The sequence below is a fragment of the Rhinatrema bivittatum genome, chromosome 13 (genome assembly GCF_901001135.1).
Source record: "Rhinatrema bivittatum chromosome 13, aRhiBiv1.1, whole genome shotgun sequence".
Classification (NCBI taxonomy): domain Eukaryota; kingdom Metazoa; phylum Chordata; class Amphibia; order Gymnophiona; family Rhinatrematidae; genus Rhinatrema; species Rhinatrema bivittatum.
Genome location: NC_042627.1, coordinates 29,329,844 through 29,348,369, shown reverse-complemented (window position 1 = coordinate 29,348,369; position 18,526 = coordinate 29,329,844). Strand labels below are relative to the sequence as shown.

General features: G+C 41.7%; 1 protein-coding gene across 4 annotated transcripts in view; it reads right to left on the bottom strand.

Annotated features, from left to right (window-relative positions):
• VPS13C (vacuolar protein sorting 13 homolog C) overlaps positions 1 to 18,526 on the bottom strand; it is a 483,673-nt gene that overhangs the window by 109,311 nt on the left and 355,836 nt on the right. For all 4 annotated transcript variants that reach the window (XM_029575527.1, XM_029575524.1, XM_029575525.1 and 1 more), the window contains 3 exons: positions 8,947 to 9,182; positions 6,961 to 7,105; positions 1,931 to 2,071 (listed from right to left, as the gene is read on the bottom strand). In XM_029575527.1, the coding sequence (XP_029431387.1) occupies positions 1,931 to 2,071; positions 6,961 to 7,105; positions 8,947 to 9,182 (522 nt within the window). The remainder of the gene's footprint in view (positions 1 to 1,930; positions 2,072 to 6,960; positions 7,106 to 8,946; positions 9,183 to 18,526) is intronic.

Genomic DNA, 18,526 nt, shown 5'->3' with positions numbered 1-18,526 from the left:
AGTTGCTTACCTGTAATGGGGATTCTCTGCAGACGACAAGATAAGTCAGACACATTAGGGTAACATCATCTGACTGTGCCTGCAAAGGCTCTAAGAGCTCAAGTTTTCCGAGCATGTGTAGGAAGTTCTCATGCAACCACTGCCTGAAAGTTGATTGTTTTGCTCAGAGGACATTGATTGCAAAGTGTTTTTATGCAGTGTTTTATTCTGCACTACTTGCACTATTCTTGTATAGGAAGCTTGCTCTGCACAGAATGAATCCTCTTCTGGACAGATGGGTTGTCTTAGGCACAGAACTTTGTTTTGTGTTCTGCGCAGATTTCGAGACATGAGGAGAGCATCTCTTTTTTTTTTTCCCACGTAGGCTCTGCCTGTCCCAGTCTCTATGTAAAGTGGGATCTCTGAGCTGGGAATCTTTGATATGAAGGAACTCTGCTTTATAGGACAGGCAGGAATCTACACAATAGGCATGTGCTGTCCTGAAGGTGCAGTTTGCACCAAGAAACTTTGCACCAAGACTTTTTTTCCTCCTTTCTGAAGAACTATCTAGAAGACAAGTCACTTGATGATCTTATACTGTGCTTAGATGCCTCATGACTCTTTGAGGGAGCTCTTTCACCTTATAGGCCTTTTCTTCCTTGCTCCTAATGACATCTTGCCACAAAGTGGGCAGTTCAGCACAACATGGTCTGGGTCAAAGAATCTGTAGCTTCACAGGGGTCCACAGCCAGCATCTTATACCCACACAGCATTTGAAGTCAAGCTCCCTTTTAGTGGGGGGTGGGAGAGAGGCAGAGAGTGGGCAAAGTGAGTACAAGGAGAGAAAGATAGAATATCTAAAGAATGAGAATAACTGGTAGCAAAAATTTTTACACCACAATAGGAGAGAACAAAGACATCTGGCAGTAGAGCAGACATTTGAGGAGACTCGCAAAGCGACAGCTACGTGGAAAGACCCATGCATGGAAAAACCTTCTAGGTTTTCTGAGTACTGAGAGAGAGTGTGTCAGTGCCTTTGGATGACATTACCCTAATGTGGCTAATGGAGAAAAGTGTTTTCTCCTTGGAGGACCTAAATATTACAGTACTGACCTGTAATGGTAGGTAAGATATCTTCAAATACAAACAATCCCATAAGCTAAATTAGGAAAACAGGAATACCATGTTGGCCTCAGTGGGTGAGCTGGGCCAGGGGTCAGAAATCTTTCATGGAAGGGGAGAACTTAAGAAGTTTCAAGCTCTCTTACCCCCTTCTAACCTTGTTTCTTTCCTTCCTTCCTTTCCTCTCTAATCTACAGTTTTCTCATTCTGTCACATCCTTCACCTCTTCCAGTCCAGTTTATGGTACTGCACTTGTAGCCGGGAGAGGAACTGCTAGTTTTTTTCTCTGCAGCCTTTATCCTCAATGACTTGTGCTGAGCTTAGCCACTGCAGACTGGTAGATCCGCTGCATTTTTCTGGGACCTGCATGGACTAAAATGATTCACAATCATTTCAACCCTGGCAGGCTAACAGATCCATTGTTATCTTACTGGAATCAATCTTCTGATGTACTCTGACCTTCTATGAGCCAAAGGTGAGCTGTAAAGAGTCCATCTACCTAGTACATGTAAGACAAATTAGATGTTTTGAAAGGCACCTTTTAAAATAAAAATATCTACAGTGCCTGAATTTAATCTGCTTTGAAGTGGCTGAAAGGTGGAATATAAATCAAATAAATCTAGTCTTATAGCAGGGCAAGTACAGTAAAAAAATTTTTTTACTAATTTCCTTCATTACATTAGACAGATAAGAGGAGTATCATGAAAAGATTGTAGGTTTTTGGTTATGAGAGAGGAATTAGGAAACAAAGCAATGTGCTTAACAAACTTACTTATGCTAAGTAAAAAAGAAAAAAATATATATTTTACATATATATGTGTGTATTTACCTGTAGCCAGTATAACTGGGCACGTAAGCTCTTTTGGTGAGGAGACTGTTTGAATTCAATCTGAATGCCTGACAAGAAATTCCGTCTAATGCTACACTTAACTGGAAGGCGCATAACCATTGGTATTTTCCCAAAATTCACCTAGAAAATATGTAATATTTTAATTATGCTTTTATCAATAACATTATCTCTCATATACAAACATTACTAACATTACCTAAAGTATGACTATTTCAGAGCATTTGAGTAGTTTTAGCTTTGTTAATTAAAGTGAAGGAGTAGCCTCATGGCTGAGAAAAAAGAAATATGGAAGAATAAAAGTGGCACACTGATTTTGCCCGTGTCAGACAAACAGTAGATGCCCATCAACGATAATTTGACACAGTGTTTACCAACCTTTTGAATATCCAGAGTGCTTCTAGAAAGTCCGGGTTCCCTCTTGACGCAGTTCTTATGAAACATGGTCCTTGATGGGGACCTTTCTCCCACATACATGAATTTTGGGCTATATGCCGACACCCTTCTTATTTCATTGAAGAATCATATGGACATTTAAAGCACTGTTATTCTTCCACATTACCTGCTGATTATCCTTTGATGGTAGGATATTATGCCTACTACTGTTGCCTTGAGAAAAAGGGAAGCCAGGGTTCAAATTCTGCTTCTCCCACTGAGGTTCCCTTGTATCCTTGGGCAAATCACTTCACCATCCACTGCTTCAGCTACAAAAGGGAAATATCTACTGCAACAGACGGAATCTCTCTCCTCCCTTGAGCTCAGGTTTAGAAAAGCAACACACACACGCATAATTTTATATTCATGGTATAGATGGATCAAAACAATCGAAGTTTTCTACATGCCAAGGTATCAGAACCTTATTCCATGTGATTTTACTACATTATTGGAAGTAGTCACATTGGAATTACACATATCAAATATTTATCAAAATAGTATAGAGAATGGAAAGAATCACATCAGGACATGCAACAGAAATAAAGTTCCTAGATGCCATCAATGACTGCTTCATGCTGCATTTGGTCAAGAAAGCAACAAGAGGGGGGGGGGGGGGGGAACCATAATAATTCTAGTTCTCAGTGGAACACAGGACATGGTAAAGAGATAAAGGTGCTGCATCCGCTTGTCAACAGTGATCATAATGTAACTGAATTTGACAATCAGTGGAAGGCGAATACTAAAGCGAACTACTTCAGTAGCATTTAACTATAAAAAGGGATAGGCAATTAAAGCCAAAAGTATCATTCAACAAAACAGCAAGTACATCCAAATGACGAAAACAGGAAAGAGTATAAGCACTAGCAAGTTAGATATTTAAAAGTAATTAAGCAGGCTTAGAGAAAATTTGAAAATAAACTTGCAACAGAGATTAAAACAAATAATAAAAACTTTTTCAAGTACATTCAAAGCAAAGCGCCTGTGGGGGAGTCAGTTGGGCTGCTAGATGACCAAGTGATAAAAGGGGTGCACATGCAGGACAAGAAAATAGCAGAAAATCTAAATGAATTCTTAGCCTCTCTTTACTGAGGAGGATATCGGGGTCATACCCACACTAGAGTCATCACCATTAAGTAAAGTTTCCAAACTACTAAATAAAAATCACTGTGAAACTGGAGAACATAAATCAGATTGACAAACTAAAGAACAAATCACTGGGACCAAATGATATTTACCTAAGAGTTCTGAAGGAGCAACACAAATTTGCAGAACTGTTTCTGGTGATTTGCAACCTATCATTTAAACCAGCCATGGTAACAAAAAAACTGGATGGTGGCCAATATGTCATGTCAATTTTTAAAAAAGGGCTACAGGAATGATCCGGGAAATTATAGACCAACGAGTCTGACAGCTGTGCCAGGCAAAATGGTAGAGGCTATTTGTAAAAACAAACTTAATGACCACACAGATAGACATGGTTTCATGGTGGAGCGTCAACATGGATTTTGCAAAGGGAAGTCTTGCCTTATCAATTTACTAGATTTTTTTGAAGGTGTAAATAAACATGCATATAAGATCCACACCCCCTCCCCCAAACTCTACCACCTAACAACCACCAAACAACGTGCGCTCTCCCTAGCTGGACCCTCCTTATGGAACTCTATCCCCACATCTCTCCGCCACGAAACCTCCCCAAAAAAATTCAGACAAGACCTCAAGACATGGCTTTTCACACGAGCCTACACCTGAACCCCCTGCCCTTAACACCTACACTTCCTCCCCCCCAAACCCCTCCCCTGCCCCCCCTCCCCTCTCCCCTTACCCCTTACCCAATTTATCCTCATGGTGAAAAAACTTACTTGTATATAATATTTGTATATAATTTTACTTCCTATATATAAACATGCTTTCCCTCATGTTTCCCCCCTCTTACCACTCCCCAGTTCTATAATCAGTTTCAATGTAAAGCCCTGTTGGCCAGTTTTATGTTACATGGAAACCGATGTGATGTTTGCATAACGAACGTCGGTATACAAAAATTTTAAATAAATAAATAAATAAATAAATAAATAAAAGTGAACCAGTTAATCTAGTGTATTTGGATCTTTCCCCACCAGGCAGAGACTTAGAGGATCAGAGAGCAGCTCCCTAGAAGAGCTGCTGTTTCCACTACAGCTAAAATGGCCACTGCTACCATTTTGACAAACTCCCCTCTCCCAGAGGGCCCTGCCCCCGGTCCAACAGCCATTACCATGCTGGACTCTGCAGTACTCTCTCTCAACAGCTTAACTTCAGAGGACGACTCTCCTATCAATACTGAGGACCTGCTTTCCCTTCCCCCAAGCAGCCTTTGCCGCCACTTAGAAAGCAGAGCTGCTGCATTGGCCCCATGTTCCACACTGTTTTCCATACTCTGTGGGCATTACCATGAAATCCAATGCAGACAAAAGCAACTCCTTTGGCTTACTTTTTTCCTGCGATGAAGAAAGCTCCCAATATTCTTTTAACGTCCCTGCAATCATCGTTGTCCAGCTGCAACTCTCGCTCCTAAGAGGAAAATTTTTCCTTTTTTTTGCCCGCCTAGCTTTAATACTTACAAGAAAAATCAATACTTCCCTGAAGGAAGAAGGGAAGTTTGCTCAGCTGCTCCCTGCTGCTAGTGCTCCTCTCCATGTCTGCCAAGGATCAATTTCAACCCTCCAGGAGCCATGAGGGGAGAAAGAAATCCAGCAACACAGCAGCGCTAGAGGAGAACATGGAAGCTAGCACCACTGGCTATCTGTCCCCCTCACTAAAAAGCCCAAGCTAGAAGAAGCCACCAATCCCTTTGCTCATTCCTATTCCACTGGTAGGTCCACCCCAGAAGGTTGAAACTTCCTAAAGGCAAATTGTCCTCAGACTTCCAAGTTGCAGGACTTGCAACTCCACCATCTGCTGGAGACAGAGAAATACACAAGTGCTGCAAGCTTCGCAGTGCCTTATTTGGGTGAAAGCAATGGTTTTCTGTCACCATCCGCTGGCAAGGAGCCAAAACCCATGAGTCTTGTACTTATCTGGTGGAATGATAAGGAATTATTTGATATAATCAGTCAGTCAGTCAGTCTAGGGGTTCAACCCTATCTGCGGCCGAATAGCTTTCCTGTTCTGACATGGCCTCTTGTAGTCAGATGTCTAACTAAAGGAGAAACCAGAATTCCTCCCTGCAAAGGGAGGCTTTTACTACTCCTTGACTAGCACATAACCAGGGTCATAGTAAGCACAAGAGGAAACCCGGATAGCTATCAGTAAAGGATTGAAGATAATGCATGTGAGAAATATCTGGGAGTAACCCCTGGAGAGATTAAGAAATAATGACTGTGTATCCATGTGAGGAACTAAGAAGAGGTCTGCCATTTTGCATAGGGACCCAACAGAATAGAAGAATTTTCAGCCCTTCCTGAGAGACATCTTTTTCAAGGGAGAGACAGAGCCCCAAAACCTGTGTCTGATCAAACCAGCCCAATACTATCACCCACAAAGCCTACACTGAGGGCAACAAGGAAATCCCTCTGAGCTGTCTGCCCACCCAGAGCAAAAGACTAGAGTCACCATGAAGGAGTACGCCAAGTACACAGCAGCCCAAAACAAGGCAGGCTCCATACCAGCTGAACCCATTGTCCTGGAAAACTTTCCAAAAGGAGAACACTGCCTGAGCAGATTGTAGGATCTGCAATGGCCCCAACCAGGCCTGGTAATGGGGAGGGAGCAGAGGAAGAAAGAGAGCTTCCAATAAACACCCCTAACTGGCCTCTGAAGTTTGGTCCCATCCTATGCTTGACCTATCAGTGTGGAATTCAGACCCTATATGAACTGGTTCCCAAGAGAGGAGGGAGAATCAGGCTCACCATGTCAATTGCCTGGAGCACCTCCGCCTATGCTGGGCCTAAAGCTTTTCCAGGAGCAGCTTACTCCTAGTGTTGCACCAGTTCACATATCTACACCATCTGCTGGAGACAGAAATACTGAAGTACTCAAGGCAGAACCAAACTTCTATGGAGGGAGTGAAGTTAGCTTTGAACTTTTTTTTCCTCTGTCTCCATCTCCTGGGCAGGGACTGATCTGACATGGATGATCAGGAATTAGTGTTATCCATGTGTTTTCAGATGCATTTCCATTTATGAATTGCGAACCTTCACCATTTGTTTACTGACTTTTATTTCTATGTATCTAAGAGGACTACCATTGCAACTACTATTCAATCCTTGATCAAAATGTAACAATCAAAAATCTGTTTCACCAAGAAAACTTTTGTCTCAGCCAGTTACACTGGACCATATTTACTTCCTTGCTTTCTCCTACACAAAAGAAGTTTACTTCCTTGACTGAGTAGTATATGCCTAACACTAAAGCTAGTAAACTTCCTTATTTAACACAGACAAATACCCAAATAACATAAGTAGTGGGGGGAGGGACTATAATTTACAATTTCTGAAAGCATTTTTAAAGAGATAAAAATGCAAGTCATAAAGTATAACGACTAAATCAACTTGTCTTAAGACTAAATCATTTCAGACTGATTACTAGAAAATATATTTTACCTCAAAATTGTCATCTATTGCAATCCATTCCTTTTCAGTGCTCCTAGTAAGATATTTTTGATATGCCTGCTCCAGCATGTTTATCTGCTTCTGATTAAATGGCTTCCAACGCTGTTTTGGCTTCATTTCCCAAACAACCCCAGAGCTAGAAGACAATAGCTTTCATTTAGGTAAAGACAAATTATTCTTTAACTATGGTACACTGGTAGATTTTCAAAGGCAGTCAAATTACATAAAACATTCTAGGCCATCCAGTGAAGATTTCTGGCACTCGCTTCAAAGCTCTCAATGTATTGTGCCCTTTATAAACCAGTTAATTTAGATTGGGCCAAAAAATATTTTTGTCACCATTAGTAATCTCCTTCCAAGCTATAAATCTGAATGTTGCTCTTAAACCACATCCACACACACCTTGAAGACAAACATTGGTGGGAGGAAGAGAGGACATGCTAATAAAAATATTCATACAGGTTCCAGGATTATGTTGTAGGTGCTGATTTAAAGATTTAAAAATAAAATTGCTTAGCACACATGACAGCTTTGGTTAAAAGATTATAGTAGCAATTTTACTTATTGCATCCTTATAATGCAACCAACAAAACTCTGAAATTATTATGTAATAAGGGCCTACGATACTAAAGGATTTTTTTCATTTTGTGTTCACATCAGTATTTGCCATGTGAGTTTCTGAAATATTGCACAGTAAATGGTGAATAATGTTTTATTTAAATTGCAAACCTATCACTTTTTTGTTTGAAGATGGATAATTAACTATATAGAAGTATTTGTGCCTTAAGTGTTTCTTTTGGTCTCTCTGACTGAATAAAAATTTGTGGCTTGAACAGCAATTAACTGCTTGTGCCACTTTACTAATTTATACCACTGTATAACTTGGTATGGGGTTTGGGGAGGCAGTTTTATATACACAGTAGGAGGTATGAACAGCAAAGTTGGCAGCACTGCAGATTTTCTGCTATTGGAATCGATGAAAGGTACAAGAGGAGTTGATTTGTACAATGTATTCTCTACCTAGCTTGTTTGAAGTTAAAACCTGCATTGCTGTGCGTTACTCTATCGCATTTGACGTTAGGAGCCGCTCATTACCATTAATTCTGCCCCAAATCCTCCCAGTTTCATAGCAAATGTCACATTTGCATTCTAGCCTGCATTGCACTATTTATCGTGCACGTTATGGCATAATCGCATGCGTTAAGGCCCTAACACGAAATGATAAATGACCCAGTCTGTTTGCAAATCAAAATCACAAATGATTTAGAATTTCCCATATAGTCATAAAATGCAAAGGAGTAAGAACCCTGACATGGTCCCGTGTTTTGCCTGAAAGCTGCATCACGAGGGAAATCAAAAAGGCAGAAAAGCCTCAATTCTGAAAGCATAACGAAGAAACATTGATGACCTTGTATTCGGCTATGATTGATGGATGTTAAACACATGATTCCATTGACTATTTTAAGCTTCCCCTTTTTCCACCCAATTGGACTTTATGTACCATGTGACTTTAGATCTATGAGCTACCTGATTGGCTATAGAGTCTTGGCATGGTTTTTAAGTTTATTATAAGGCATTGTACATTATAATATTTTCAAAGGAGCTTCATGAATTTCTGAAAATGTTATAGAGTATGTAAGCTTCTGTTTATATTTCTGATGTTTGCTGTAGTGAGTTTTTCCTCTGTCCTTATCAATGTTATTTCTTCTTTATGCTTTCAGCCTTTGATGTCCCTCCCAATGCAGTCTTTGGGCAAAACACAGAACCATGTCAGTGGACTTGCTCCTTTGCAAGACTATACAGGAAGCTCTAAATAAAGCACTTGCGACAGATTTGCAAACTGAGTTTGTAAGATTCTTCAGAAGGCCAGTTCTATACTTTTGGACTGTACACCTTTTGCCTTGTTGATTTTCACTTGTCTGGTTGGTTTTCCTCCACTCTATCATTTTTGCAAATACAGGGTTCTGCAAGAAGTACCTGGTAATTCCTATGTAGGAGATCTCTTGTTTGATATCATTATTGACAAGAGAGAGCCCCAAACTGTGAAGGGATACATTCATTTCTTGGTCAGGCTGTTCCATTTCCTCTGCTTGTCGTGCTCTGGAAACCAAAGCTACATCATCTGTGAAAAGCAGAACTCTCTGTCGTCCATCCAGGAAAGACACCCAATGTATCTGAATATTCTGATTGTAAGGAAACTGCCCACATTCATCCTGGGTTGAAAATAAAAAACATTACTTGAAAACCAGGCATAAACAGTTTGAAGTCAGTATACCTTTGCTTAGCTACAGAATAAACTTTACGTGCATTGCAGGATACCATATCACGGCCTCATCACCAATTCTGTAAACATACAATGTCTCTTCTGCATTAATTTATGGCTGCTAACTTTTACTATTTCTAAGAATCCATAATCTAAACTATCAGAATAGAAAATGTGCAGGCTTTGCAGCATTTTTCACACCTTCATTTTTCAGTATACTCAATATTGACCTGGTTTATCAGATACTTAATTTAATGAAACTTATTTATAGATATTTTAGAAATAAAAATGATTTAAGAGTCCACAAAATGGAAAACAAATTACATGGAGATGAACTGTAAACTCTCCCTAACTCTGTCTATGGGAACATCCCTCCCCCACTGCAGGTAAAAGCATGTACACAGATGCCCTATGCACAAACATTTACCCCATATAGGGCAACAATTTTCTAGAAACCCATTTCTGATAAAGCACGGCCAGATTGACAAACTAAAGAGTGGCAAATCACCTGGACCGGATGGGTATGCATCCTAGGGTACCGAAGGAACTAAAAAATGAAATTTCTGATCTATTAGTTAGAATTTGTAACCTATCATTAAAATCATCCATTGTACCTGAAGACTGGAGGGTGGCCAATGTAACCCCAATATTTAAAAAAGGCTCCAGGGGCGATCCGGGTAACTGTAGACCAGTGAGCCTAACTTCAGTGCCAGGAAAAATAGTGGAAACTATTTTCAAGATCAAAATCGTAGCGCATATAGAAAGACATGGTTTAATGGAACACAGTCAACATGGATTTACCCAAGGGAAGTCTTGCCTAACAAATCTGCTGCATTTTTTTGAAGGGGTTAATAAACATGTGGCTAAAGGTGAACCAGTAGATGTAGTGTATTTGGATTTTCAGAAGGCATTTGACAAAGTCCCTCATGAGAGGCTTCTAAGAAAATTAAAAAGTCATGGGATAGGAGGCGATGTCCTTTCGTGGATTACAAACTGGTTAAGACAGGAAACAGAGAGTAGGATTAAATGGTCAATTTTCTCAGTGGAAAAGGGTAAACAGTGGAGTGCCTCAGGGATCTGTACTTGACAGGTGTTTTTCTATATATATATAAATGACATGGAAAGGAATACGAGTGAGTTTATCAAATTTGCGGATGATACAAAATTATTCAAAGTAGTTAAATCACAAGCAGATTGTGATACATTACAGGAGGACCTTGCAAGACTGGAAGATTGGGCATCCAAATGGCAGATGAAATTTAATGTGGACAAGTGCAAGGTCTTGCATATAGGGAAAAATAACCCTTGCTGTAGTTACATGATGTTATGTTCCATATTAGGAGCTACCACCCAGGAAAAGATCTAGGCATCATAGTGGATACTACTTTAAAATAGTCGGCTCAGTGTGCTGCAGCAGTCAAAAAAGCAAACAGAATGTTAGGAATTATTAGGAAGGGAATGGTTAATAAAACGGAAAGTGTCATAATTCCTCTATATCGCTCCATGGTGAGACTGCACCTTGAATACTGTGTACAATTCTGATCGCCGCATCTCAAAAAAGATATAGTTGCGATGGAGAAGGTACAGTGAATGGCAACCAAAATGATAAAGGGGATGGAACAGTTCCCCTATGAAGAAAGGCTGAAGAGGTTAGGGCTGTTCAGCTTGGAGATGAGATGGCTGAGGGGGGATATGATAAGAGGTCTTTAAGATCATGAGAGGTCTTGAACGAGTAGATGTGAATCGGTTATTTACACTTTCGAATAATAGAAGGACTAGGGGGCATTCCATGAAGTTAGCAAGTAGCACATTTAAGACTAATCGGAGAAAATTCTCTCACTCAATGCACAATAAAGCTCTGGAATTTGTTGCCAGAGGATGTGGTTAGTGCATTTAGTGTAGCTGGGTTCAAAAAAAGGTTTGGATAAGTTATTGGAGGAGAAATCCATTAACGGCTATTAATCAAGTTTACTTAGGGAATAGCCACTGCTATTAATTGCATCAGTAGTATTGGATCTTCTTAGTGTTTGGGTAATTGCCAGGTTCTTGTGGCCTGGTTTGGCCTCTGTTGGAAACAGGATGCTGGGCTTGATGGACCCTTGGTCTGACCCAGCATGGCAATTTCTTATGTTCTTATCTGTGGAAATGGCTTTGAAAATTCCTTTCTAAATTATCTTGATTCAGTCCAACAACTTGGTTCTATCTAACATCAATTTGTGGTCATAGGTAATCAAGTATAAAAGAGGCATAGTAAATGTCACTATTTATATCCTCAGCTCTCAGTAACTTTACTTAAGACTAGCTTTTCTCTTCTAAATTGAGACCACAATACAAAACAGGTTAAGCCTCCATAGTTCACTTTACTCACTAGTTATGGATAATTTGAATTTTCCTGCAACTGGATTATGAATTTGAAGGAGGACCTATATTAGAAGGATCTATGGCCTCTTATTTCACCATTTGTGGCCCCAGAAACAAAGAGTATGGAGCAACTGAACTAATGTTAACAGAGAAGTTGATCATTTGGATATGGAAACTAAGAATATGATGAGCCCTCCACAGACCACTCACTTTTACAATGAAAGCAGCAAGATATATTACTCTTATATGCTTTGGGTCCCCACTGGGCCACCAGGGCGAATTTTGAGAGTAAGGTGGATGGGAGGAGTGGAGGTTCCTGCCTCCAGGGTCTGGATTTTTGTTATATTGGGGAGGGGGATGGGTTGGAAGCTTGGCACCAATTAAAAATATATATTTTTTGTTTTATTTTTACAACAGGCTGCTTCCAGCGGCAGCAGGGGTTGGGGGGATATAGGATCTATGGAAACCCTTGGGGTTTTTCACTACTTTTGGTGGGGGGTGGGGACTAATCGGGGCTTTTGGAACCTTTAAGCAATGGTCCCTGGATCATTGATTTGCATTGTTTAGGGTATTATTGAGATGATTCCATAGATTTACATGCTAACCAGCTGACTGCAGTGCCAAGACTGAACTAATGCGAGGTATTTGAAATACCTTGCATTATCCCCACAGAAATTAGCATTTATTGAATGAGCCCCTTAGATTGTAAACCCTCTAGGGTCAGGGAAAAAAATAACTGTACCTGAATGTAACTTACTATGAGTCACCAGTGAAGAGGCATGAACAAAATACACAATACAATTTAAAAAAAATAAAAAGTTAGGTGGACTGGAAAAATGAGATCACAAAGAATTTCCCCGTCGACAGCAGGGCTGAATTAGCCATGCTGTCTGGAAGCGTCTCGCGACCGGTCAGTAGGCGGCGTTTTCTCAGTTAGCACAGAGTTTTGAACTCTGTACGGCTGCACGGTGAGCTTCCCACGCGATTGCCTTGTTACCTCAGTCTTTTTTTCCGCGAGTAGTCTGCATGCGGGGTTTTTCTCTTCCTAGTCTCTGAAGAGATTTTTTTCTCAAATTTTGTTTTTTTCTTCAATTTTTTTAGGCAGTGATGGCTCCCTAAGCCATCCGGATTTAAGTACTGCCAGTGCGGTAAAATTATGTCCATTACAGATGGACATAATTACTGCTATATTTGCCTGGGACCGGAACACGACCAAGTCTCATGCCGGGACTGTGCTCGTATGTCTCCCAGAGCCCAAAGGAAGCATGCGCCTAAAGGTATCGTCAACACAGTCTTCGCCGGGACCGAAGAGACGAAGAAGACTCCGTCAAAAAGGTCTGCATCGCTAGAGGGTACCTTGGCCAGGTCGGTCAATCCACCAAGGCCAGTGAAGGGAGTTGAGGCCTCAACTCCTCTTTCACTGAAATCCCCTCGTGAGTCGCGTGGTTTTCAGTTTACTGAACCCGCTCATCGACGCTGAAGTCGGGTCATGAAAAATCAAATCGGCCAAAGCTGGATGGCGCTTCGGCGATTAGCCCGGCGCATGACTCCGCGCACAAGTCACCGGCGCACAGATGCGCGCACAAAGGCACATCTAAACGTACAGCATCTATGCCACGTGACGCAACGGAGCATCATGACTTCAAACGTGCGAAGCTATCGATTCAACCTCGAACTCAGATGCACAGGACAGTCTTGATGCAGCCTATACTGCTAAGTCAGGAATCTTTTAAAAAGTCACAAAAAATGAAACATCTAACATCTTCAAAACCTAGTGACACAGATTCTGACCAGCATCTGGAACTAGTCTCTGTCCATGACTCCGACACCTCTAGCAAAGATTCTGATTCTCATGAGTCTTCCCTTAGCAGACCAGAATCACCTCCTCAAGACTTGCTCATAGGAGCAATGCCTCCAGGACCAGGTCCTTTTCCAGGACTTGCACAACCTCTCACATCTAAAGCGATGTTACAGATTTTGCAGGCATTAAATACTTTTCTTCAAGATCTAAACACAGTACATCCTCAGCCTTCACTGGCGCCTTCTCAGCCTTCGCCAACTCCACTCCTTCCCTCTCAGCCGTCAACACCATCTCCAATTGCTGATCGACTGGACTCTCCAGACTCGCCATGGCCATCGTCCCCTGGCTCATCTACAGGTTTTCCATCTGACCCTCCAGAAGGTCTCCCGGAAGCTTATTCCCTTCCCGAAGACTTGTCCTACTCAAAGTTCATCGAGAAAGTAGGATCTCTGTTAAATATCGAGATGGGAAAGATTCCTGATCCTAGGACGGAGGTTCTTGGCATACTGAAAATATTCGAAATGCCTCCAGAGCCAACAGTTCTACCACCATATACAGTACTGGATACAGTCCTTCATAAAATTTGGAAGAAACCTTTTACCACCACAGCTACATCAAGGAAAACGGATTTCGAGTACCGTATGCGTAATTCAACAATTTACGATTTCACACAATTGCCACACAACTCAGTAGTAGTGGAATCTGAACTATCAAAGGCAAAAAGATCAAAACTTCATGCCAATTCATCACCAGGGAAGGACCATAAGTCCATGGATGACTTCGGCTGTAAAGTATACCATTTGCCCATGCTAACAACAAAAATTCAACACCATCAGTTTTACGTAATCCAATATTTATTTGAATGTCTTCAGAGATTACGTCCCATATGTTTAGCCTCTGATAATACTCTTCCACAGCCATTTACAGACATGGAAGAAGGAATTTGTCATCTACTTCGGTCGGTGTCTTCCGAAGTAGATGACAAAGTCTTCCGCAAGATCTTCAGCTACAGCTATAGCAGCAAGATGAATGGCATGGTTGAGAGCAAGCGCTATAAAAGAGGATGCTCACGATAAGTTAGCGGACATACCATATCTAGGAGACAATCTTTTTGGTGATAAGTTTGCGGAAACCGTTACTCGTCTTAAAGAACAGAGTACCGCGGTACTATCACTCACTTCTCCTACGGACCCCCATACCTCGTCCAGGAAATTTTACCCTTCATTCAGGAAGAAATCCTACTCAAGGGCACCTTTTAAACCATACAATACCTATCGAACGCAAAATTATTCCCACCAAAGAAACAGACTCATCAATCCCTTGGATGACCTCATCAACAACTACAAAAGCCAGCGCCAGCACCAGCACCCCCTCAAAAACAGACTTCATCTTTTTGAGCTATCCCGAGCCACCTCCACCACCATATATAGGAGGTCGCCTCCGACTATTTTATGGCAATTGGGAGGCAATTACCTCAGATTCTTGGGTGCTGAACATCATAAGGGAAGGCTACCAGATAAATTTTGTAACACTCCCACATGCCTCTCTCATATTCCCTCCCCCCGGAATACATCAACCCACTCACTGTACCTTCAGGAACAGTTACAAAATCTACAAAGCCAAAAATCCATTCAAAGAATTCCAATATCACAGGAAAATCTGGGATTCTACTCCCATTATTTCCTCATCCCAAAAAAGTCCGGAGGTCTTCGACCCATCTTCGAGCTACGGAATCTCAACAAACACATTCAGAAAGAAAAATTCAAGATGACGTCTCTAAAGACTATTCTTTCCCTCCTACAACCCAACAACTGGCTATGTTCCATAGACTTGAAGGATGTGTACTCCCATATACCCATGCACTTTTCTTCTTGGCAATACCTTTGTATCGATAGTGGCTGTTCTGAGCTTGAAAGCAAAGTTCTACCCTTTGGCCTATCTTCGGCCCCAAGAGTGTTCACAAAATGTTTAGCGGTGGTGGTGGCTCACCTCAGACAACTGTTGATCCAGATATTTCCCTATCTGGATGATTGGCTTTTAGTAGCCTCGGATCAGGCTACTCTACGGAATCACACGTTCCAAACAATCAATTGCCTTCAGACACTGGGCTTCATAATAAATTACAAGTCCAACCTGCAACCGACCCAAACACTACAGTTCATTGGAGCGCTCATCGATACAACACAACAGAGAGCATACCTTCTGCAGGACAGGATTCAAACGCTATCCTCACTAGCTTGACGTCTATGCAACCGATCATATACTTCAGCACGTCAAGTCCTCCAGTTACTGGGTCACATGGCGGCAGCTATCCATGTAGTTCCCTACACTAGACTACACATGCGCCGCCTACATTGGAGACTAAAGAATCAATGGTCTCAATACTTTCAACCCCTTTCAACCAGGATACAACTTACGACTCAAATGCGCATTGACATTAGATTGTGGAAAAACACCAACAACCTGACCTTGGGAGCACCTTTCCGGTTACCTCCCCATCAATTTACACTCACAACGGATGCATCCAGGAGGGGCTGGGGAGCCCATCTGAGCAATCTAGAGGCTCAAGGTCTCTGGTCTCCTCAGTAGAGCACAGCACAGATCAACCTCCTGGAACTTCAAGCCATCTGGAAAGCGCTTCAAACCTTCTCCCCTCAAGTTCAGGGCAAGCATCTCATGCTATACACAGACAATCAAGTTGCCATGTTCTACATAAACAAGGAAGGAGGGTCAGGTTCATGGATCCTCTGTCGGGAAACACTTCGAACACTGACGTGGGCAATAGCAAACAAAGTTTCAATGCAAGCCACTTACCTTCCAGGTTTAGACAACGTCACAGCGGATCGCCTCAGCAGAATTTTTCATCCACACGAATGGACTTTGAATCCAAAAGTAGCAACAAGGATGTTTTAACGCTGGGACAACCCGATGATAATAGATCTCTTTGCCACAGAGAGCAACTGTCAAACACAAGCAATTTGCTCCATTTACCCAAGTAAACTTTGTCATGCTCCAGATGCCTCTCTCATCCCATGGACGGAGGGGCTTGCTCTATGCTTACCCTCCCATTCCATTAATATCAAGGACAATTCAGAAATGCATCCGAGACACAGTAGATATGATCCTCATAGCTCCAGCATGGCCAAGGCAGCCCTGGTATCCATATCTCATACGGCTCTCCATTCACCCACCAATTCCACTGGAGAACCATCCACGTCTGTTAACTCAGGAAGGGGGGTCCCTCCTTCATCCAATGCTTCAATCCCTCCACCTGACAGCTTGGAGGTTGAAAGGCATTTATTAAGTCACCTGGGTCTGCCATCTCAACTTGAAGACATTCTCATTGCATCTAGGAAACCTTCAACCAGACGTAACTATGCTGGAAAGTGGCATCGTTACACGGAATGGTGCAAACCGCGACAACTAGATCCGTTCTCATCAACAGCCACGCAACTTCTAGAGTATCTCCATATACTCTACCTTGCTGTTGAGCGTTGGCTTCCGTTCGTGTGCATGTTAGCGCTATTTTTATTTTTTTATTTAAAATCTTTTCTATACCGTCGCTAAGTTATATACCATCGCAACGGTTTACATGTAGGCACATATTTAATGTAAGTAAAAGTGTACTATTGCAGCTTTCCACCACTCTCATAATGGACTTCCCATTTTCAACCATCCACTGATCTCCAGATTCATGCTGGGCATGCTAAGTCTACGGCCACTGGTGTCAAAGCCACCTATACCATGGAATCTCAATATAGTCCTTGAACAACTAATGCTGCCTCCTTTCGAGCCATTAGATTCATGCCACATTAAATACCTAACATGGAAAACAGTATTTCTAGTGGCCGTCACATCAGCACGGAGAGTAAATGAGCTACAAGCCTTGGTTCACTATTCTCCTTATTTAGAATTTTACCATGATAAGGTCACTCTTCGGCCTCATCCTACTTTTCTTCCTAAAGTAGGATCGGCTTTCCACATAAACCAGTCAATTACATTGCCAATCTCCAAACCTAAACCTCATCATAATGACCTAGACAAGCTTCTGCACTCTTTAGACTGTAAAAGAACGTTAACTTATTACAAACAAAGGACTCAATCTCAAAGAAGACCACCTCAATTGTTCCTCTCCTTTAACCCTAATAATCCAAACCAGCCTGTCTCCAAAAGAACCATTGCTAGTTGGCTATCTCAATGCATTGAATTCTACTACAATAAACATTCTATTGTTTTGAGCAACAAACCAAAAGCACACCAGATATGAGTAACAGCAGCATCTGTTGCGCATTTAAGAAGAGTTCCGCTACTGGACATCTGCAAAGCGGCAACTTGATCTTCTCTTCATACTTTCACATCTCACTACTGTATCGGACAGCAAGCATCTTCCAATGCAGCTCTGGGTTTGGCAGTTCTGTCAACCCTAAATACAAATTAAGACTGTCTACCTTTATTGAAGGGTAGTGTCCTCAACTCATAAAAAATGTACTATATGGACACAACCCGGGAGCTTGGGACTCCCAGACAGCATGGCTAATTTAGCCCTGCTATCGACAGGAAAAAGCAAGTTTGCTTACCGTACACTGTGTTTCCGTAGATAGCAGGATGAATTAGCTATGCAATCCCTTCCCCCCTCCCTAAACAGTCTACAGATTCTACCAAAAACGTTTTCCATGTACGATTGCCTTGTTACTGAGGTAACAAGGCAATCGCATGGAAAGCTCACCGCGCAACCATACAGAGTTCAAAACTCTGTACTAACTGAGAAAAGTCCGCCTACTGACCGGTCGCGAGACGCTCCCAGACAGCATGGCTAATTCATCCTGCTATCAACGGAAACACCGTTTACTGTAAGCAAACTTGCTTTTCCTGGCCTCCACTGTGGCAGAAATACAACACTTGGAGCAGCTAACACAAGTGGGAACCGACGTTTCATGGTAAGTCTTTGGACACTATGCACATTTTAAGGCCTTGCATGGTTTTAGATCTACTGCTAGACCTTCAGATTGTAAAGTTAAAAGCAATGTAGCAGCTGGTGAGTGTAAATGCTCTAATATGGCTAAGTTTTGCTATATTTATCTGGGTGCTTATGCATGATATTTTTTTTTTAGTCCAGCTGTTTTCTTCTGCCT